The 22,453-nt window shown below is 41.5% G+C and overlaps 3 protein-coding genes across 3 annotated transcripts in view; 2 read left to right on the top strand and 1 right to left on the bottom strand.

Annotated features, from left to right (window-relative positions):
• itga11 (integrin subunit alpha 11) overlaps positions 1-4,564 on the top strand; it is a 51,058-nt gene extending 46,494 nt beyond the window's left edge. Inside the window, exon 31 of the mRNA XM_022748298.1 lies at positions 4,487-4,564. Coding sequence (XP_022604019.1) covers positions 4,487-4,564 — 78 coding nt within the window. The remainder of the gene's footprint in view (positions 1-4,486) is intronic.
• A 10,744-nt stretch (positions 4,565-15,308) lies between these two features.
• LOC111223114 (relaxin-3 receptor 1-like) lies at positions 15,309-16,454 on the bottom strand. Its single transcript, XM_022747145.1, has one exon. It carries the CDS (start codon positions 16,452-16,454, stop codon positions 15,309-15,311), a length of 1,146 nt encoding a protein of 381 aa, XP_022602866.1.
• Positions 16,455-18,191: 1,737 nt separating this feature from the next.
• The window catches only part of LOC111223125 (A disintegrin and metalloproteinase with thrombospondin motifs 7-like), a 64,378-nt gene continuing 60,116 nt past the window's right edge, over positions 18,192-22,453 (top strand). The window contains exons 1-2 of the mRNA XM_022747156.1: positions 18,192-18,309; positions 20,837-21,204. Of these exons, the coding sequence (XP_022602877.1) occupies positions 18,192-18,309; positions 20,837-21,204 (486 nt within the window). The remainder of the gene's footprint in view (positions 18,310-20,836; positions 21,205-22,453) is intronic.

Genomic DNA, 22,453 nt, shown 5'->3' on the forward strand with positions numbered 1-22,453 from the left:
ATCTCACAATTTATTCTTTTGTTTTCTCTCAATCCAGACCTTGGCTACTTTCCGTAAAGGATCTACAGCTGAACATTGAGATCCCAAATGACAAAAATGGGAACCAGCTCCTGCAGATATCTGACTTCCATATTGACCAGGTGAGTGTGGAGCCTCAGAGCGAGTCTCAGTGATTGAAAGGGAGAAAATGTAACTTTTGAAAGAATAATAACATTCTTCTTCTTGATGGTTGATTTAAAGAATAAAACAATCTTTAACTGAGATTCTTTCCCACCTGTCTAAAGTCAAGAATGAACTATCAAGCTTGTTGACCGTTAGCTAAGCCCACCCCTCTTAGTTACTGTCGTCATGCCTGTCAAGCTGTCGTCCGCATGCGGCACATAATGCGCACAAAGATAGACAGAAGCAGGCCAATCCCAGCTGACAGTGGTCAGTCCGTCACAGGGCTGACACACAGAGACAGACCATCCATGCTCACATTCACATGATAACATGCAAAAGGCTAAATCTGCATCCCTGGAACAAAAGGTTATGTCCCATGCAGAAAACATGGCAATAAAGAATCTGCATTGTTCTTAACTGCAGCATAGAGCTAGCTCTAGTTTTATAAGTATGATAATGAGAGAGAGTAAGATCAGAGTGTCACTTCATTCTGACTCTGTTTGGCTGCTTGGTTTACATACCAGGGCAACAAGGTAGAGGTTACATTTATATATTTTGTATTTTCAAACAACTCCCAACAATCTCCCCAAATCCAACACAGCTGCTAATGTTAGTCTGCACACAGTGGTGAAATGGTTCACAGCGGATGTACTATTGTGACTGGACTGAGGCTTTTTTTTTATTGCTACCTGTAACCCCAGTATAGGAGTAGTACCATGAAAATGCTCCTTGACCATAACATTAAGTTACAGGCTGTCCTACAAGACGTGCTGATGTTTGCAGCTTATGTAGGAGCAGACACCACGCTGGCTGTTTAATCCATTTCATTACATTTTTTCTCAAGTGTTGATTTTGGAGAGGGTATTAAAAAAACATCCTCCTAACTTTTTATAAACAGAGTATAACTTTCACTGTTAAGTTTGCTGAGCTTGGACAGTTGCAGCTCAGGGCAGGGTTTAGTCAGAGTTTCCTCTCTACTTTAACTTATGTTTTAGCATCTGCCATTGTCTAGAAATTGTCTCTTGCTGACAGTGTTTCAGCAAAAAGTCACATCAGCTTGTTATACATGAATAATGTAATGTTAGTCTTATTTAAAGAGTTACTACAAAAATGGTTCGAAATCAGTACAACTACTTCTTTAGTTTCCCTCTGTGGTCTTTATGCTAAGCTACGCTAACCACATCAGCTCCATGGCACATTGGTATTGAGCTTCCCATATTTCCAAAGATGTTAAAACTATTCTTTAAATTGCAAAGTGATATTAATTCTTGGTTGTAATGTAAAGGCAAATATAACTCAGCCTATCAGAATATTAGTTTACTTTTTCTGCAGATGTGAGATTGTAACGTAGTAACTGGTATTTTCACTCTTATGTCACACCTCAGAGAGATGGCACTCACTGTTTACCGCCTCAGCATGTGGCACAGAGCAGGAGCATCACCTGAGGACCTTTCACGCGTCTCCCGCTTGGTAAAGGCAAACCAACCAACTTCATTCCCAAATTAGAGTTTATTTCTATGACTTTATCTTTGGCAACTTTTTTCCTGAAGGCTGGTGTCTGACTTCTTCACACAGAATCAATCCAAACACCTTAACTCTGCCGATCCAGTGCGCTGTCAATTGTGGCCCTCCCACAGGAGAAATTGCAGTTAGGATCACAGGAGCACTACGAATAGATACCTTACACGCACGTGAGTGTGAAACTGGAATAACATGTTTGGTGATTGGCCCAGGTTTTAAACAGTTAAACCATGCATGCAATTTTCTCTATTCATCTTAGTGTTATTTTGCTTTGACTGTAGCGATGACAGCTTTGCAGTCTTTCAGCTGTGTTTATATGTTTGTGAAAACTGGCGGTCTGTTTTGATTTCCTCTCCAGCTGAAGTTTAAAATCCTGGAACTGGTAACCAGTGCATCGTGGAGCTCCCCTCCTCCAGCCCATGTTTTTTACATGAAGCGAGGCCTGTCAGACATGTGAGTCAACAACAGCTAATGTTATAAAATGCCTCTGCCCTGGGTTTGACCTGATCCGAACTGATTGATAAAAGCATCATAATTTAATTATATTTGTCATCTCTCTGATTTGTATCCTATCCATGTATGAACACAGTGTTTTTATGTGCTGAGGAAGATCAGTCCCTTAAAATGTATTTGAATTGACTGAAAGTATTAAAATGCTTTAATAGTACAATTGATCTAACAATAAAAAGGAACATATTTTGCTGCAGAATCACTTTCTAAAAAAATACCAGTGGGTTCTGCTACAGCTGATCGTGGCATTGCAGAACTGAGGCAGTGCAGAATCAGACAGTAAAGTTGGTATTGGAGCACACGTGCTGTGTGGTGCTCAGGGACCGAAAGGACCAGCGGCACAACATGTAAAAGTCTCGACATGTACACTAATCTTTGCTGCCATCTATTGGCCACTACCAGCACTCATCCTGTATCTCTACTATGCTTTCATGAACAAATTCCATAAATACTGATTTCCTTTCGCTGACATGTGTTATTAGTGTAAAAAGGAGAATGGATTTCCTGGTAAATCTGATTCTGATCTGTGCTGCAATTGATTTATCTTTCTTTAGATACAAATATATATTATATTATGTATGTGTGTGTGTGTGTGTGTGTGTATGTTAAGAAAGACAAATTGCATAAAACAGTCATTGTTTTTATTGTACATATGTCTATTACAGTTGCAGTTAATCATTTAAATATTCCATGTTGGGCCTGTGACGTCCACTTGCTGAGTATAACCACAATAACAAATGTCTGGATTTATAATCCACTATAATCATCATCACCTCAGGGGGAGTGCATTATTACTGTCTGCGAATGTCACAGCTGTGCCATCTTTTGTAGTCATTACAGTCTCATTTACGCTAACATACTTGATTTATAATTATATATACAGTGGGGTCTGAGAACCACTTTCCCATTGAAGTGAATTACTGCATTATTGTGTGTACATTAAAGTTTCATTTTTCTACAAGATCACCAAATAATAATATAGCTGACACCAGAGTTCAGTTTGTGTCTGAAACACAAATGAGATGTTGTCACATATCTCACCTTGTCTGACAGATATTTATTGGAGATCAGGAAGGAGGGAGATTACAGGATCCCTACCTGGATTATCATTGGCAGCACGCTGGAGGACTCCTATTGTTAGCTCTGCTCAGTCTGGCTCTATGGAAGGTAAGTCACCCTATCATGATCACCCTGATCACTGAGTCTGCAAAATATCAGCTATGCTTCAGAACTGCTGTTTATCCACAGTCAATAGCAGCATATTGTTCTATTATGAATCTAATATTGGTCTATTACAATGTTTAGAAGTTATCTTATGTCCTCATATATCCCACGTAACCCTGTGGGGTGTTTTCAGTCACTGTTTATAATGTCATGTGATATCTCTGCAGCACACATATTATATAACCCGTGTTGTCTGAAAAAATTAAATCAATTACTCAAATAAACTTTACAGTACTTTTCTATAGTAAAAGATCCAAGTCAGCAGTAACAGACTTCAGTGTTGGCTTAGACTGCCACCCGCTGCAGAGAAAGTCTGAAACAAGTTTAAAAGTCTGAAAAAGAAACACTGTTATCTGACTTTGATCATATGCTTAATAACTACTTGCCAGACATATTTTAAATATATCTCTGATTTACAGTGTACCTACCTATGAACTTGCAATTAAAGCTTCTGCCTAATGAGTGTAATGTAACAAAAAAGTTACAGAGCAGTATTAAATTTCCTGATAAATCTCTGACACTTCCTCTAGTGCCACCACAAGGTTATGTTTGGTTTTTTGTGTTTTCAACAATTATTAGATCGATTGCCATGAAACTTAGGACTGACTGCAGCCAGGTTACAAATATTTTCATTGTCAATTAATCAGCCAGCTATTTTCTTGATTAATCAATCAATCAATTTATGATTCAGTGACATCTTCAAATGTCCAACCAACAGTCAGAAACCAAAAGACATTAAGTTAATTATTATAGAAAACCAGAAAAACCACTAAATATAGAGGCTTATTAAATTAGAAAATGTTAGCATGCTAACACGCTAAAGTAAGACGGGAACGTAGTAAACATTGTACCTGGCAAACAACTGCATGTTAGCATTGTAATTGTGAGCGTGTTAGCATTGTGGCTTTGTGTTAGCATGGCCACAGACTCATAATCTTTGGTACAGTTGGTATTACGGAGAAACGGTTCCATGTTTGTGCAGAAACAGTAGCTCATCGCATTTACACTGAAAAATGCAGCATTACTTCTTGTCTAACTTCTCTCTGTGTTTGACTGCTTCCTCGCTCAGCTCGGCTTCTTCCGGAGGCAGAAGCGAAGAGACGAGGACGAGCGGGAGGCCAACGGGAAAGTGGCCGAAGAACGGTAACGCAGGCTGAGGGCCCCCAGCAGACACCTTTTCCACAGGGGACCCGACACTCAGGGACCAACCCACCTCCCCCTGCTCCCCACCACAACAGTGGCACCGCATAGACAGCTCCGCATGATCGCTGAAGCAAGGCTTTATCAGTGCACTGGATCTGTCCCACGCCACGACCCCTGACCCCCTGAAGAGTCAGCACTGTCACACTCACTTAGCATTCCTGCACTGTTACGACATCAGGGCCTTCTTGGTCTTTGTATTCACTGCCCTCTGTGTTGTCCCTTCAGAGATCTTGGAGCTCTCGTTTTCTTGGCTTTGGGCTGGAGCTCTGGTGCTTTTTCTGGCCGTTTGAAAAGGAGAAAAGAGCGAGCTTTGATCGATATGTTCCAAGAATTTCAGGCCACAGTTTGCCCTTGAGGCAAATGTCAGCCAGTCACTCTTTTGTCTCTTCCTGATGTGTATTTATTTAACTCTTATGGTAAATTTTGAAAGACATGAAAAACCTCAAGGGTGACTTGCCACCCAAACGCTACCGCAAATGTAAAGTTACGATACTGTATATTGAATTCGATGTTTAAAAGATTTTATCTGCAACATGTTCAGTTGACTTGCATAATAATTTATAAAGAAAAAAACTGAACTAAAGTCACCAGAGTACAAAGAAGATTCGCGATGTTTATCTTTCAAAGACTTTCTTGATCTTTTGCTGCAGAGAAGAATCTTCTAAATATGTATCCACTTCTTTTTTTAATATTTTTATCCTGGAAAACACGCAGGATGGTCTTTAAACATTTGATGCACTTTCAATTTGTACAAAATTAACTTGAATTTTGTAAATAGTCAAGTAGCATTTTATACCCTTTCAGTTTTACAATAGTTTCCAGTATTTTCCCACAGGTTTATGGCATTACCTTGTAATTTAAGCTACAAGGCAAATGAAACAAGTCAGCTTTGTGTTACCGAACCTGTCACAATAAGAGACGGTTTCCTTTCAACATGCACTGCATCATAAAATGCACTGCATAAAATACTGCTGGCAAAATTTTCAGGATTTGAACAAAGTAATTCAAAACAGAAGCCATAAAAATGAGTGGAGTGAATGCACATTGCTTACAGTATGCCAGCACCCTCCTAGTGTTACCAATGAATGTCAGTTTTTTCTATTCTGATAAGGTGTGAAGAGTTGTAGTACGCCACCAAATAAAACGTTGTATATGTCCTATGAATGTCTTTTTTAATGAACACCTGACGAGTTTCAACTGCAAAAAGGAGGCCTGAAAAACCAAGTGATGCTTATATGTTTTCTGCCAAATGATCAGATACACAGATTGGGAGATATGATAATGTCTTTTAATGTCGCGATGCAGACAGATAGCTGTAAATCCAGATGTTTGCTCCTGGAATGACAGCTGTCAAAATGGCCCCACTGTGCTCCATAAAAACACTAACGGTATGACTGAGAGCGAGTGACCCCCCTGAGCCACAAAACATATCAAAAATAGTTGTTGATATCTGTCTAAATCCTGTCCAGACCCTCCTGCTGCAGAAGATTCACACTGACATCCTCTCTCTTGGTGCAGGCCTGAAGCGTGGAAATTGAATAATTAAGGGGGAAAAAACTGAATTTAAATAAATACTGAATTACAGATAGACACAACCATAACTGAAAGTGTCATATGAATAACACCTTCTCCTCAGCACAAAAATGACAGAGACTGTCTGTAATGCTGAGGAATCAAGGACACGGATGAACAGTAACCTGATAATGATAAGACTTATTGACTGAAGCTGAATAACAATCAGTTATAACCAATCAGTAAGATCAGCTTCTCCATTGACAGGTTGTGGAAAATCATCCTTAAATCTCTTTAAATGATTAGGGAGACATTGGGAAAGGGCTGCAGGACGTCAAGACCAAAATCATTTATAAACTGCTTCTGAAAATTTGCAACTGCAGACTTATGGTATAACCATTTATTAACTTGGTGTTTGTCCAGCTGTTGATATGTGTGCATATTTAGTATGAATACCAATGTAGGGAGAGCAATACAGTAATTGTGTTGATATTAAAAAGCTGTTTTTATGACATTTTTACATTAAGAAATTCCCTGTTCTGTTTGAATAAAGACTCTCCTGCAGCATTGAGTCCTGTTTAAATCACATGTTCTGGTAATAACATGGCTGTGTGTCTCTGTTCTCTAATAATGTGGTTCTAAATGTTGGTAAACCATTAATGAGTACGTAGTGTTTCACACTTTCTAATAAGTTATAAATGCTTGGGTTTGCAGTTTTGAATGTTAGTATGACACTGATAAAGGAGTTTGAGTTTCTTGATTTGTAATGATCCATTAGCAGAAGTTAGTCAGTCACCTGCAGTTATGACTATTAATAAATCTAAATCAGGTCTGCAGTTGTAAATGTTAATAAGGTGTTTATAAATGGATTATTTTTTTTCCAGAGGGTCAAACAGTTCATTATAGGGGTCTCCCTAATGATTTAAAGAGTTCAATAAAAAGACCAGTGTGGTGTTGATGATGATTTTCCACAACCCATCAACACAAAAATTAGTTCTTATTATTAGTTTATAACTGGTCTATAAAGCATTGATAAATTATGTATTAACCTTTAATCATTGTTAGAAACATTTGTTGAGTAACATGTTTGAGAATGAGTTCTGTGATGGTCTCCATCTACCTGCAGGGGGCAGCCTTCCTCTTATGGTGTCTCTCAACCTGTCCAGCAAGTCTGTCCAAGAGAAACCTTTAGGCACTTTGATTACACTTTATCCACCGTTAATGAGCGGACAATCAGAGTGGATGACAATAACTCTAACCCCTGTCACTATAGATATCCATTTAACTGTGGTAAACAATATTAACTCAGTGGACGTCTTTGAATTGACTCCTACAACTGCAGACAGCTAAAACCATCTCTTGAAAAAAAAAGGTTTCTGAATGTTCCTGACTCTAAAATATTAACAGCAACAGAGCTTCTGCATGTCAGTTTAAAAACTTCAGTGTGTGAAATTTAACCAAATAAAAGTCAGATTTCTTTACAGAATTAAACTGACAGCTTTGCCATATGGGTTGTGTCCTAATTTAGACAATTAGAAAGTAAATTGCCTCCAAACACAAAGGCGTTTGGGCGGCCATCTGCAGATCAGAGCTGCGGGTTTTGTTCGGGCTCTCAAGGACATCCGTAATCTAAAGTCAAATGAGAATAATTGAAAGTGGTTGTTATTGTTCTTCTCCGAGTTAAACAAAATAAATTACAACTAATGAACACAGGCTGGCGTCCATGTAGTGCAGTGCTTTACTGAAACATGCCTCCCATCTGCCACTGACAATGCTGCTGAAAACATATTGATCTCTGAGGGGGAAATTAGACTGTTGGAGCTGCAAACGTAATAAGATTCAGCAAGACAAAAGGGGAAAGCAGCAACACAAACAGAATTAAAGATCAGCAATAAATCCTAGAATACCAAACAGAAATTCATAAAAAAAATTTAAAAAAGTGAGGTTATGTAAGCATGCTGTAGAACATTTTGCCATAAATAGACTGTAAAGATGAGACATACATTCTCCCCTGTGTGGAAAATTGTGACTTAGAGGAAGGTAATTTGCTTCACAGCTACACTTAGTTACTGGATTGATATATTCACCTTTTTGTCATATTGAATGTTAAGATGGGCCGAGACCCAATTTCAATAACTTTGGGGATATACAACAACTGGCTTCCTGGCATGGACTTATCATTGCAAAAAAAAAGTATCCTATTATTCTGGATGAAGAAACTATGGCTCACAGAAATTCACCTTGAGAGAATCCGATTTATTAAACAGAAAAAAAAACAGTTATACGAAAGAAAAAGCAAAAAGAAGCATGGAAACACTGTCTTCTGTTGTCTTTGAAAATGACGCTTCACAATGATTTAAATCTACACAGTTTTTGTACAACAACTTTACTTATATCTCAAGTAATTTGCTGCAATATCATCAAAATATATGTAAATGATATTGAATTAGTTTAGCTCAAAGTGATGCTCATGATATTAAGCACAAAGTAATTCATATTCAGTATCTGTGGTCCTCCTGTGGTTTCGTGTTTTTTCTTATCCAAGTCATGGGTCTAAAAACAGCTGCTGTCACCTGCTATTGAGATCACATAGATCAACAATATGGACCAATCACAGCACATACAGATTCAGGCAGGGACTCACTACTTAGCACACAAACCTGGCAGCAGCCGCAGCTTCCTGCAGCCAGGAGTCTCCCTCTGCCCTGGGTTTTCCTGCATCATCTGTGGAGGACCTGCACCGCTGCCAAACGCCAAGTGACAGCTGGAACCTGTGCAGCTATTATTAACCTCTTCCCTGGTCACCTGAGGCAGTCCCTGTGTTTGACAAGGACCACTGCTGAATACGAAGCCAACATTAACAGGCTCCACACCATCAAAATGGGTAATCAACAAGCACATGTACATGCACATGTATGTATTTAGAATTGATCTGAATCATTATTCACCAGCATCTGTTGGTGGACCATTTCCCTGCCCATTCAAACTCAATGATATTCTCTTCAATCCAACTTCAGAAATGCACCTGCTCTATCTACCAGGATGTCCACATTTGCTTTTAAATGATTTGAAAGAAACTCCAGAGTCCAGTGTGAGATCGGGTTATATGAGAATATATATAATGTGCTCTTTTTAATGTGCTTGGAGCGGTGGTTGAACACAGCTTAGACTGGAATCACTTTTATATGTTCACAATATGGGCAAACTATGGCAATTCTCTATATGCCTATGTGACACCCACAGTGTAGCACAGTTTGTAAAGGAAAGCAGGGAAATCAAAGTTAATGTACTTTGCTGGGAGAAGAAAAATCAGCCACTACGGTCCGTGCATGAAGTAGGTTATAACTCTTCTGCAGTTGTTCACGTTGTATAAAGAAAAATGCCACTTTAGGGGGTATTACCTAATTTCGTTGTCCTACTTGTGCTAAGTGTAAGTGTTTGTTGACGTTTGTGAGCTCTTTCTTCATTAGCCGATGCTGCCATGCTTTGAGGATGGAGCACTATATTATAATCATGGATTGTGCATTTAAAGGAGAATCCAACCCTATTCAATTAAATTTTATTTGTATAGCGCCAAATCATAACATAGTACATTACCTCACAGCACTTTGCAGGGTAAGGTTGTGACCTTACTTTATTATAGAAAGAAACCCAACAGTTCCCACAAAGAGCGAGCACCTGGCAACAGGGAGGAAAAACTCCCTTTTAACAGGAAGAAACATATGTGACACTTAATCCTTTTTAGTTAAAATTGCTTTCAAATGAATGAATTGTATGTTTATGAATGTTGTGACTATTATATATTAGTATTTTGAACTTCATACCCAGCTGCTGTTGGACTTTTACCTTCACTTCCCGCTGCAGTTCGTGGCTTTCAGCTGCAGCTTATGAACTTTGAACCTTCCTTCATGGAGTTTGTGTCACTTGCAGCTGGACTTCATGTTTGCTGGTTCACTCTTTCCACGGGACAAAGCGTCAAAGGAATAACAGCATTAGAAAAGTAAACTGTGGAACCATGATGTGGGGAACATGGATGTAGGTCTATTATAAAACATATTAGATTTAACTAATACAACCATGGTGGGGAACAAACAAACACCTGTAACAGACGGTGGAGCAGGAAGAGGAGGGATAGAAACCGAGCAGAGGGAAGCTCCGCACTGTTATACACTGACCTCTTGCGGTGAGTGGACAGTGTTGGCGCCATTTCGGATTTAAATATGGACGACAAAAAAACAACATGATGGCGTCAGTGAACCACTTGACTCAGTGTGCAGTCCGCGGTCAGTAGGTAAAAAAACTCGGATCTCCTCCTCTTCATCACGCCGGTCTCCAGGAACCCTCATCCTCTTACATCTCGTTTGCAGAAGAAATCAACTACCCGGTACCGGAGGTAAGTCCGACAGCGTCAGAGTTTTAAAGTTTATCAGAGAGCTTATATGATTGGGAAGATGACTCGTTTGCATGGTGAAAGCACAGGTTAAAACATAAATTCAATGCAACTGAAACATTGTCTGAATTTTTAGTTGTTGCTGGTCCGTTTATGTTCAGCCAGTTCGTTTTTTTTTTCTGAACCTACACTGACCCAGGATCTGTCGATGAATGCTGGACTGGATACTACTACTAAATTAACTGTTTTAATGAGGTTGTATTTGACACTAAACAGTGTCAGCTAGAATTAGCAGAGGGTGAAATAGGCTTTCATTTTCATTGGCAGCAGTAAATATCACTTAAACCACAACAAAGTAATGTAAGTGTAACAGACTTTGCGATGCGTTATGCTTTTTGAGGTGTCCCCTGGGAATTACCTTAGGACTGGTGAAGTGTTGTTGTTGTAGTTTTGTGCCTCTGTTTTACATTGGCACTAACTGTAATGTGTCCAGTTGAAAACCTGTTTTATGCATTTCTGATCAGCTAATTCCTCATTAAGGTGGAAGAAAAGTCCATTTACTGACTGTTTTGTTACACTGTATTGTTGGTATTTGTGCTGGTTTTGCATTGCACGTCACTATCTGTATTATGTTTCCGCTCTGATTTTTATTATGGCCCTGACCGGAAGTTGTGATTTGTATCCTTCCGCCGCTTAGACGCTATTTTCCGATGTTTTTCTGCTCGCCGCCATAGGCCCCTTTCACGCTGTGCGTCATGAAAGCGGAAGTAGTCAAACGCCGTGGGCGTTTACAGCCGGTTACCCTCGGTAAAACCCCTAAACGATGGACAAAATTATTTTCAAAGAGTCAATCCACAATTTGCCGAAGACTGCAATGGCTGATGTCAACAGAATCGCCGAAATGTTTTCATTAACATCAAGTTCTGAACTTGAGAGAGGCTAAAAGTTCTTTGTTGAAAACTTATTCGACTATCAAGGCGAGTCCCCTGATGCTAGGCTAACGCTAACTGGTTAAGTCCCTCGGCTAACTGTAAGCAAGCTCACTGTTTAACGATCTCTGGATATGTTGAGTTTATTTTCATAATCATGTACTTACTCATCCATAGCTAGTTTAATTTCAAAATGTTTTTTAGTAACTGAATCTTATATTTTCCCCTTAGCCCGGATATATGCAGTGTTGTGGATAGTAGATGGTGAAGTGGCAATTCAGGCAAGATGCCACCAATGAATGAAAAAGAACAGCCACATTACGTCCAGGTTGCCTATATGAATAATTAACTGCCACATCCAAGTTAATTTAGGCTACTGCGGTTGCAGTGTGTTCTGTTGTTCCTGTGTCTCGTCTGATGCTGCCTTTAAGTAGTTAAAGTTCAATTTAATTACGCCACAAAATTCCTATGTTCTTGATCTCAGGTTGATCTCAGGTAAGTCATGCGCATGACTCCACCCCACGTGTAAGTAGGCTGGGTTCAAATTAGGCTCAAAATGATTTTGTGCTTGTAAAGTGATGTTCACAAATAATTCCAATGTCTGTAGTTGTAAATCAACATTTGAAAACCTTTAAAACTGAGAAATTCAAGTTTATGAATGTAAAAAAATTGTGCTTATGTCAAAGAGATTTGTATTTGTTCATATATAAATGCTGTTACCATTAGTTTTTTTTTTGTTTGTTTGTTTTTTTTTGGGGGGGGGGGGGGGGGGGTGCCTGAATACTTTCTAAATGCATATGTCTAACTGATCTGTCAAGTTTAGTATTCTTTCCTAACAGATGCTTCCCACCAGGGAATAAGGTGTAATGTATATTATGTATTCATGCATGATAACTCATTTTGGTAAAAAAAATTGTAAAATTTCATTCATTGAACATTTACAGTGTTTTTGTATGTTTATGTTTGCTTGATGTCTAACGAAGACATTCAGTGTGACATGGCACTCTCAGCCTGATGATTCACTAACGGTTATTCCCTTCATGCATAAACTACAGCTGCATATTTGCTATTTTGTGTGGGGAGGGGGAAAGCCCCCCCCCCCACATTAGCATTAGCATTAGCATTGATGAATGGCAGAGTTGTTGTTATGTATGTTTCAGCTGCTTTTACACCTATATGTGTATTAAATTTAAAAAAAGAACAAAAATTAACATTTGAAACCTTCCTCTGTCTCTCTCTCTCTCTCTCTCTCTCTCTCTGTCCGCATCCAGGACATATGGAGACACAGAGGCGCCACCTCAGCTGCATTCAGGACCCACCAGGTGTGCAGCTGTACACAGAGACTGGTAGGCTGACAAACGGTGGGGTCAGCCTGCCGGTTTCCTCCTTAAACAGTTCATCCCAGTTACATGCGTGCATCTCATAGCTTGTGATTAAGTATGTTGTGTATTATCATTTCATGCAAACATAAAATTCATTTTTGGTCCAAAACCTTTTTCTTCAAGCCAGTGCCAAGTACTTCCAAGCTCCTGCCAACACCTGCCAGACAGAGCTGGACAAATAGTGAGTTGTCTACCCTCCCAGATACCAGGAGAGGCAGCTTTAGGGTACAGTTCAAGGTTGGAGTCTCCAGAGGTGAGATTCACTTCAGTTATCACTGTTTCCTCTAATGAATATCAGATCTATATTAACACACACTGCTCTCTATGATTATCTTTCAGCTGTCTTCTTGAACTGAACTCAGAGCGGGGGCCGCTGCCTGGAGGAAAAACATGCTGGCAGATGACATCATACATCTGTAGCTAGTGTGGCCAACCCAAAAGGATTGACACTGACCACACTCACATTGCAGGTGTGTCACACTGTGTGACTGTTGGTGGAAAGACAGGGGGACAACTTTTTTCTATCTTCATTATTACTTTTAATTAACATTGTTTATTATTTATTATTATTATTTACCTGACGTCTCATGATGATCTCGTCCAGTGCTCCACTGTTTTAGCTCTGTGTTTGGTCTCCACCAGCTCCTGAGGGAAATCTGTCTCTTTAGCTGCTATGTGCGCCGCTACGTTCAGCAGCTGCTCTCTGACTGTATCTGTCTGCGCCTTGCTGCTGAGGAGGTAGTGGACGGTATATATTCTATTGAATTGTGTTGTACTCTGTTGTTCAAAAATCTCAAGCTGACATGTCAGACTGGGTGGATGGGGATTCACCTGTCAGAGGACAGGGGAGGAGATTGCATAGGGGAGTTTACAAAATCACTGGGTGTGTACAACTGAGATCCCTTTGTTAGAGACCATGCTGCCACACCAGTAGGGTGCTGGAAACCAACATCCTCTGTTTGATATTATATATTGTTTATTTCTTTCAAATTATGTTTACCTTCAGTGACTCTTAATTTATGAGTTTATTTGACGTGAAAATTGTTAGTCACTGTTATTATATATATATACAGTTATTGTTAGTTGTATCATGCATTTAATTATGTTCTTTGTTAACAGGATAAGCTGAACCTTGAGGAATGTTTGAGATTCCTTTTTACCCTTTGGATGCATTGAGAATGTAAGATGTTTTAGTTACCCTTTCTTTATTATTTTTGTGGTATGCATGACAAGGTATTTACTTTAGTTTGTTGTACTGAAGAAATCATCCATCCTACCATCAGTTCCTTGTTGAATTTCCTGAACAAAATAAATGGCTAAATGGCTCTTGGATCCATGTGTTAAATGTGCAACACAGTCACTCGTAGTGACCTCAGTGGTTTGATGAGGATGAAAATGATGTGAATCATATGCTGTGGCCTTCAGTCACCAGTTCTCAACCCAGTTTAACAACCACTGAAGCTGTTTCGGCTCAACACCTTACTACTACACTTTATCTTGTTTTTTTTCTATAATTTGACAACTGTCTGGTTTATTATACATCACTGAGGTGTTTTACTCCTCTACATTTATTAGGCTGCCACATTATTTACAGACACAGCACTGTTCCTCAGTCATTGTGGTTGAATTGAGCTGCGCAACAACCCAAACCTTTTATGTTCCAACCATATATTGAACCGACCCCTTCACCTCTCCCCACCACCTTTATAAATAAGAATGAACGGTAACTTGCACACTGTGGGTGTGTGTGTGTGTGTGTGTGTCTCTCTTCTTTACCTTAAAGACGAGCTGTCTCTGTTCCCGGCACTTGACTTCCTTGTTCAATCTTTATTGGACAAGTTGGATAATGGAAGAAACTGACGCTTTGGTGCGCTGAATTGAATTGCACGTCTTCATTTAATGGACCATAACAAACGCAAAGCGTTAACAGCGTTTAGGCAGCATCGGCTAATAAAGAAAGAGCTCACTAACGTCAACATACATTTGCACTTAGCACAAGTAGGACAATGAAATTAGGCAAACACCCCCCCACCCCCAAACTGGCATTTTTCATTATACAACGTGAACAACTGCAGAACAGGCTTTACATGATGTACATAAATAGAAAATATTGCAACCTTGTGATTCTGTTTGAATCTCCATATCCATCATAGGTCCTTTTTTTAAGATCCCACATTTTGCTGGGAGTCCTGGCAAACCTATTATAAACATAATCTTACAAAGTGCAAAAAGAAAAGCTCCATGCAGCTGCTGCGTTTTGAAGTGGGGGGGGGGGGGGGGGGAATCAACAAGTCAGTTTGGGGAATTAAATAAAAAGCCGCGTTACACTGGCCTTACTTAATCTGACAAACACATGATGTGAAGTATGAAGTGTCCTTTAAAACGTTCAGACTGGGACACTGGCATGAAATCATTTTACAGTTAGACAACCAGAGCGAAAAGAAAAGAGGCATCTATTTTCTGATCAGACTGAAGTCATCGGGCGTACGGGATCATTCTGGAGCTTGATAAGCCTTTACGGTCTATGATGGAAAGCGTGTACTCTCCGTTGTCCATGATCTGGAGAGGCACGACTCCATGGGTCTCTCCCTGCGTAAAAGAGCGCGTCGCACAGCCCTTGCTGGTGGACGGAGTGGAGACCCTCCAGATCAAACCGCTCAGCGTCTTCCTGATCTCTGGCCTCATCAGGCAGTACAGCACCGGGTTCAAACAGCTGTTTGCGTGCGCCAGGCACACAGTGACCGGGAACACATAGGTGTGCACCATGTAATACGTTTTATCCCAGTTGACCGCGTTGAATTTGACCAAGACGCCCCAGAAGGTGATGGCGTGATTTGGCATCCAGCAGAAGAAGAAAGACAAAACCACTATAGCGACAGATTTGGTGACTCTAGATCTCCGTTTCGGGTTGCTGCTGTCCATGCTCTTCTGCCTGACGAAGCGCAGGAGCATCAGGTAGTTGACACAGACTATGAGCATAGGGATGATGAAGGCGATGAGTATTTTCTGGATGTGATAGAGGGCGAGCCAGTCGTGCCCTTCGGGGAACCTGAGGAGGCAGAGTTTTTCTCCAGCCACAACAGTCACGGTGGAGAAGATCGCTGTCGGAGCCGTGGCCACCGTCGCAGCCACCCACAGCACCGCGCACACCCACTTGACACACCGTGACCTCCTGTAAGTTTTTTTCTTCAGAGCAGAGGCGACCGACCAGTAGCGGGTCACGCTCATGGCGGTGAGGAAGAAGACGCTTGCGTACATGTTCATCACGGTGATGGAGAGGATGATTTTGCACATGGCGTCTCCAAACGGCCAGCTGAAGTCCAGCGCGGTGTCCACGGCCCAGAAGGGCAGAGTCAGCACGAACTGGAAGTCCGTCACTGCCAAGTTGATGATGAAAACGTTGATCGTGGATCTCTTTCGACCTTGTCGTAACCTCATGAGGAAAAAGACGAGCAGGTTCCCCACCAGACCCACCGCGCAAACTACCGAGTAAACCACGGAGATGAGTATCCTCAGGATGGGGGTGCCGTCCGCGCTCACATCGATGTCTTCGAAACTAAATTTCTCATCGCCGGGCGAACTTCGGTTCAGTGCCGCGCTGTAGTTTAATATTTCATCCATCTTTAAAGTTACGGACCGGCACTCACACCAGACTCTCTACTTTGCGCACAAGCTAGAAAACACAACACAAACACAAACGCCCCATGCGAAAAGAGTCTCCGGCTCTTTATCACCATTCAGCCGATTTTCATCTTCATCACACCTCTGTGAATGACAGCTGACCTGGAGTCCGCTTTTATACAGGTGTGTCGCTCCTCTGCTGAGCCACGATTGGTCGAATGAGACGTGACTGAGAAGCAGATAGTCCCAGTCACAGAAATGAGGAGACACAGCTGAACCGGCTCAGTGTTTGGTCTCTAGGAATTCATATTTAACTCTCGCAGCATGTCAGCTCATTTAGCCTGTGGTGGCAGGCACTTGGCACACTGGCTCGTGCGTAAAACTGTGCCAACAACAACAACATTTCTTCAAGAGAATCCAAATAAAACACAGGAATTAAGATAAAATTTGAGGAAAAAAAATCATATTTGAGCACAGAGGGTGTGCTATACTGTGGTTGGAGGAAGCCTGAAAGTTGGCACGGAATTAAAGAGATTCAAAGTTTAAAATAAATAAAAAAATAAAAAACCCACAACTTTCAGATATATTTACAGGTCGAGACCAAAGCAGATCCTGTAAGGTACATCTTCAGCTGCTTCTGTTGGTGCATATCACTTTTTTGTTTTGCATTAAAATCCTCTCTGTAAGCATCACCACCCATATCAGTGTGCGTTTCAAGCAAATGCCTGCACTTTTATAACAGGCCATCATAACATGGGCTGCTAGAAGTGATACGCAGAGGCCTTCCTTCATTCTCCCGGTAGAGGGGGCGCTAAGCTCGGGCAGATAAACACCAATAATAGGATGAAGCAGTATTGAAGAGCTTAATGACCATGTCGATTTGACCTTACTCCAATTGCTCATGTGTGATTGATGGTATGAAAACCACTTTGCTTTACTGTCTAATGAAAAGACATCTTAAGTTTGAGACATTGTGTTAGCATGACTGCAGAGCAGGGCCAAGCTTTTTCCACAGGTTTTTCAGATCAGGAACCCTCACTGAACTTCATGCTTTCAATCACAGTTTCTGCACAGACTTTATGGAGGTCTTGTCCTTGAGTTTGCACCGGAGAAGTCTTGTCTGTTCACCCTTAAAGCACAAGGAGGAGGAAATAAAGAACAGACTCAAACCCCTGATTTGAAAATATTTCTCAGACTCCCAGTGAGTGAAACAATATTGTGGGTAAGTGGGTCCTCATCTGACCCACAGAGAACCCGAAGGACCTCCGCTTTAGGAACAACTGCCAACTGGACTGTGTCACTTTATCCGATTTCTTGGAGTAGCATTCCCCTTTAAGCCTCCAGCTCCAGTCGTCCTGAGAGATAGCCCATTGTCTTAAGTCCACCCATCTGTGGGGGTGGCTCTGCGAAAGTTTGCAGAGCAAAGTTTTAAGCTGTCACTGGCTGTCGGGAGGAGACTGATGGAGGACAGAGGGGACTGCGACTCCTAAGCAAACGTTAACACCGACGGGCGAACAAATCAACAAGAGCGCGAGAATGCAACACACCCGCCCCGCGGAGCTGCACCATGTTCAGGCCTGAATTGGAGAAGTTTGTTGGGACTGTCACAGTTTAAGTGCACGGTCGCAACAAAAGCGAAAAGTGCACCCGGCCCAGATGGAAATCATTTGAACTGACAGTCGACGCGGTGTTAGAAAGGCAATAAATGTTTAACGTGTAGAATAACGTCCCGACAAAATGACCCGTTTGCGCTGCGGGCGTCGCGGCTCTGGGCGAGGAGTTTCTCCCATTCACTTCTTCATCGCACTCACGCTCCTGGAAAGCTGCAAAACGTTGGGACTATCAGACGAACCAGGTTAGTGAGTCTGAAAACAACAACTTCTAAGACTTTGCATTCATGTATTGATGGTTTCACCACGTCCTCTGGGGCTCTGTGTCAGCTTCTGTTGTGCGCATTTGCTCCAGACCTGCATCAGTGAAGTCAGACGGAGGCCGGCGGTCCTCACCGCGAGGGGAGGCCAGCAGGGACCTGTGTTTATAAAGCCGTGGGTTGACCACAGCAATTAAGCTCAAGGTTTAGCTTGGTGCAGTAACCGGAGAGACCTTCTTTCCAATGAATCATCAGAGGCTGAAGACCCATCTGCCTTCGCTAAAGGGCCCTTGAGCAAAACCCAGAATCTCAGTGCTGCTGCTGCTGCTGCTGCTCTGTGACTGATACTGACCTCTGACCTCACCAGAGGGGCAAGTAGCAGAATTTCACGTTGGGAACAGACAGGGGGAATTATTATTATTGTTACTGTTGTTCTCATAATGGAGCTGGTTTCTATTCTAGTTTGCAAAGTGTCGGGCCCGGTGCATAATCATCCCATCAATGAGTCCTCTCTTGTCTTGTAGGGTGCAGTCCCCCGCCTCCAGTCCCTACACTCTCAATCTATCAGTCTTCCCTTTAGTACGTGGTTTGGATGTTAAGTCAGGCCTCCCCTGAGATTACAGAAACGAGCAGAGCAAGGAATCTGGATGCACTCTGTCTCATCTTGTCTAAATCAGCTGTGTGGCATTGAGAGAAAAACAAAGTCCTGTCGGGGCATAACGGTTCCAGGTGATGAAGTTGCCACAGAAATACTATAGTCTATTTTCAACTTGCTAAGAACAAGAAAAGAAGTGGGACACAGACGTCCTCTTGAAAAGACACAAATGTAGAGATGCATCCGTTTCAGTGACAGAAGCTCAACTGCTTAATGAAAAGCTGTAATGAAGTCTCTTTGATTTAAAATTAAATACTTGTGTGTATTCTGTTAATTAAGGTGCTGCAGAGAATTATTACAAAATCCTTCATGTGTTCTGAAATGCCCTCCCATGAAATCAATCATCTCATTGGGAACAAGAAGTCAACCAGAGAGCTCATACATCCGCCCTATAAAACACCCTATAGATTTTTATTCAGTAAATATTTAGAAAATTAAAATCCAGATCTTCAGTCACGCTTGACTGACTGATGGCAGCCATGATTTCTGCAGGAATATTTGGGCTTTTCGAGGCTCAAGCGGAGCAAAATTTAAAGTGATTCAGGCCCATGACCCCTGATTGATTGCCATATATTTAGTTTTTGCTGTAACTTCATCTATAAGTAATAATCCAACAGATTTTCCTGTGTGGTATCTGACATACAGTGCTTTATGCCTTAAGGAATAAAAGTGAATGCACCGTCAGTGTCCTTACAAATAGTCGACATGATGGTTTTTTTTTTTAGCTCTTCATTCACTGAGGTATTCTTAAAAGCTGGTTGCCAGAAACATCTGATATCTTTTTGCGCTGATGTATTCTTGAAAATATTTGTGCAGATAATCCAGCACAGCACTGGATGGAGAGAGCCCTTGTCTCACCTTGTCACAATGCTGTGTGAAATCATTGTTTGCATTCTGCTCGTTTCTCCTGAATGAGATGAAGCTAAGGTCAGTCTCACGCAGGTTTAGGAGCAGGTCTTTGTACCTCGCAGATCAAATAATCAGTTTGCCTCTTATCTCGTCATTCAGAGCTCTTTGCACTCTTGGTGAAATCTGGTGAAATAAGTTATGTAATCTACAAAAAAAAAAAATCACATGGAAAATCCTCCCTAGAACATCATCTTAATGTGCAGTAATTTATTAGTCATTATGCAATTTGAAAACATCTTCATGCAGGGTAAAACTGCTGCTGCTGCTGCTGCTGACACCAACATTAATTCCCTCTAGGTATATGATTCATGAATAACACTATACTGGAAAAAAAGTCTTATATATATATACATACATACATATATATATAGACACAGCGTGGATGTTTGGATGTGTGTGGGTGTTCTGAAAGTGCACACTAGACATAAACATCGATTGTTCAGTGTGATGACCTAAAGTAAAAACATATGCAATGTTTATCAAGACTTAATCTCTGCTGAACAATAAAGTGGAGACACTTGAATGTGTGTTGTGTGACGACCGTGCACTACAGTCAGCGGGCTGCTGGTAGTCCCTGTTCTTAAGGCAGGTTTTCTTTAACCTGGTTTCAAAAAGAGGGAGGTCGCTCTCACGCCGCCTTTCATGCTGCTGATTCAGCTATTCCGGGTCACAGGAAATTGAAGAAGAATGAGTTTCACTGACCTCATCAAACCTGCTGCTCATCAGAGTAAAAAGTGAAAGGAGTATAGCAGAGAAGAATCCTGTAGCTCTGCAGCTGCATTCAAACATAAAGATGACAGATGAGACACCCATATGGGTTTGTTTAGAGTTTCCTCGGTTTTGTTTACAGCTTTGCAACCACTTAATTATTTCATTACCCTCCTCTTTCCCATGATTTAATAACCCTTCTTCTCTCACATCTTCTCTTCCCCACCTCGGCTTTGACAGAGAGATTCCTGCAGGATCTGCCAGAGTATGAAGTGGTTCGCCCCGCTAGGGTGGATGCCAGAGGTCACTTCCTGTCCAACTTCCTGTCGCACCATGCTCGCCGAGTACAGCGCCGGGAAGCCTCAGAGAGCCCAGTGGACTTAGATCGAGTCTTCTACCAGTTGTGGCACGGCGGCCACAGTTTGAACTTTAACCTCACCCTCAACCCACACCTGCTGGCTCCAGGCTTCCTGACGGAGAGGAGGTACGGTGGCCTGGACGGGGCACAGATCCGTCCTCCTGGATCCTCCCGGTGCCATTATTTAGGTGAAGTGTGGGACGGGGCGACCGTTAAAGGGAACGCAGCCATAAGCACCTGCGATGGACTGGTGAGTGGATCGACAAACTAGCTAATGTTACATACAAGTGCATTCAAAGTTGTTTTCAAAGGCCTTTTTCAAGTTGAGCACAGAGGTGTCGGCTGAGGTGCGTGTAATGACGATCTGTTCAGATCTGTCAATCTGTTCAAGTGGATGTTCAGACCTCAGACTTGTTTGACAACTTAAGGGTCATTTAGACAGCTGCACACCCTATATAGATTGTCCACTAAACATCGGTGTGTGTGTGAGCAGAGAGGAAATGTCCGTTCTCTTTTTAATCAGACATTTTAAACTGACGACAGACTGACACAGCATCATTGCAATGCTACATTCGTATTTCTCCTTATTGGATCTGGTCAATGACTAGAGAAATGTAATCTGCAGGAGACAGGGTTGATCATATGTACGTAGATTTTAGGAGGGATGCGGGGGGATACCTCCCCCTCCCTGAATATATAGAACATGTGCATTTGTCCCCACCAGTCAAAACAGCTGTGACGTGGCTCACAGATGTAACAATGTCTCAGAATATGAATTGTGGCAAAGGTAATTATCTCCCTCCCACACACACACAGGCACACACACACAGTGTTGTGATTGATGTGTGTCAACAGCGGCACAATGTCCCATCTTCTCCTCTGGCATCGTGCACACGTAGGCAGGTTGGTAACCATGGAGGAGCTGGAGGGGGGGGGGTCTGATATTTGAACATTTTTTCTCAACAAGTCTCAAAACCAAGTCATTTTTGAGCCACTAGGTAATGTTTCAGGATTACTTACTTTTTTTTTAGGAATAAATTACTTCAGGATTCAGAGACGGTCAACAGAACAGCAGCATGTGATTTGTTGACAGTGAGGGACATTTGAATTTGAGAGTCTTACTGCATTATATTCCATTATATTTTGAACTGCCACCTGGTGCCTGAATTTCTTCATCTTTGAGCTGCTTAGATAAGTTTGAGATGTTCCCTCCTTTCATGTGTGATGCTCTGTGGCACTGTTTGTTTGTTTGTTTGTTTGTTTGTTTGGGTTGTGTATAACTTGTCCCTGACGTTCTGTGTCAGATGCTGAATATCTCCTTACATCAGTCTTGCTGCGTTGCATTACATCACATTTACTCATTAGTCAGACGCTCTTATCCAAAGCAACTTACAAGTGAAGGACACCACTAAAGCTTTAGTGCAGTAGACAATGGCATAAGAACCAAGCACTACATCTATTCAATAAATGCAAGGAGATCAGGAAGAGAAGCGCATAGT

This window comes from Seriola dumerili, unplaced genomic scaffold (genome assembly GCF_002260705.1).
Source record: "Seriola dumerili isolate Sdu_G_001 unplaced genomic scaffold, Sdu_1.0 BDQW01000011.1, whole genome shotgun sequence".
Taxonomy (NCBI): Eukaryota; Metazoa; Chordata; class Actinopteri; order Carangiformes; family Carangidae; genus Seriola; species Seriola dumerili.

Coding starts and splice junctions, on each gene's coding strand:
- LOC111223114 (XM_022747145.1), bottom strand. CDS start 16,454: ATGGATGAAATATTAAACTACAGCGCGGCACTGAACCGAAGTTCGCCC.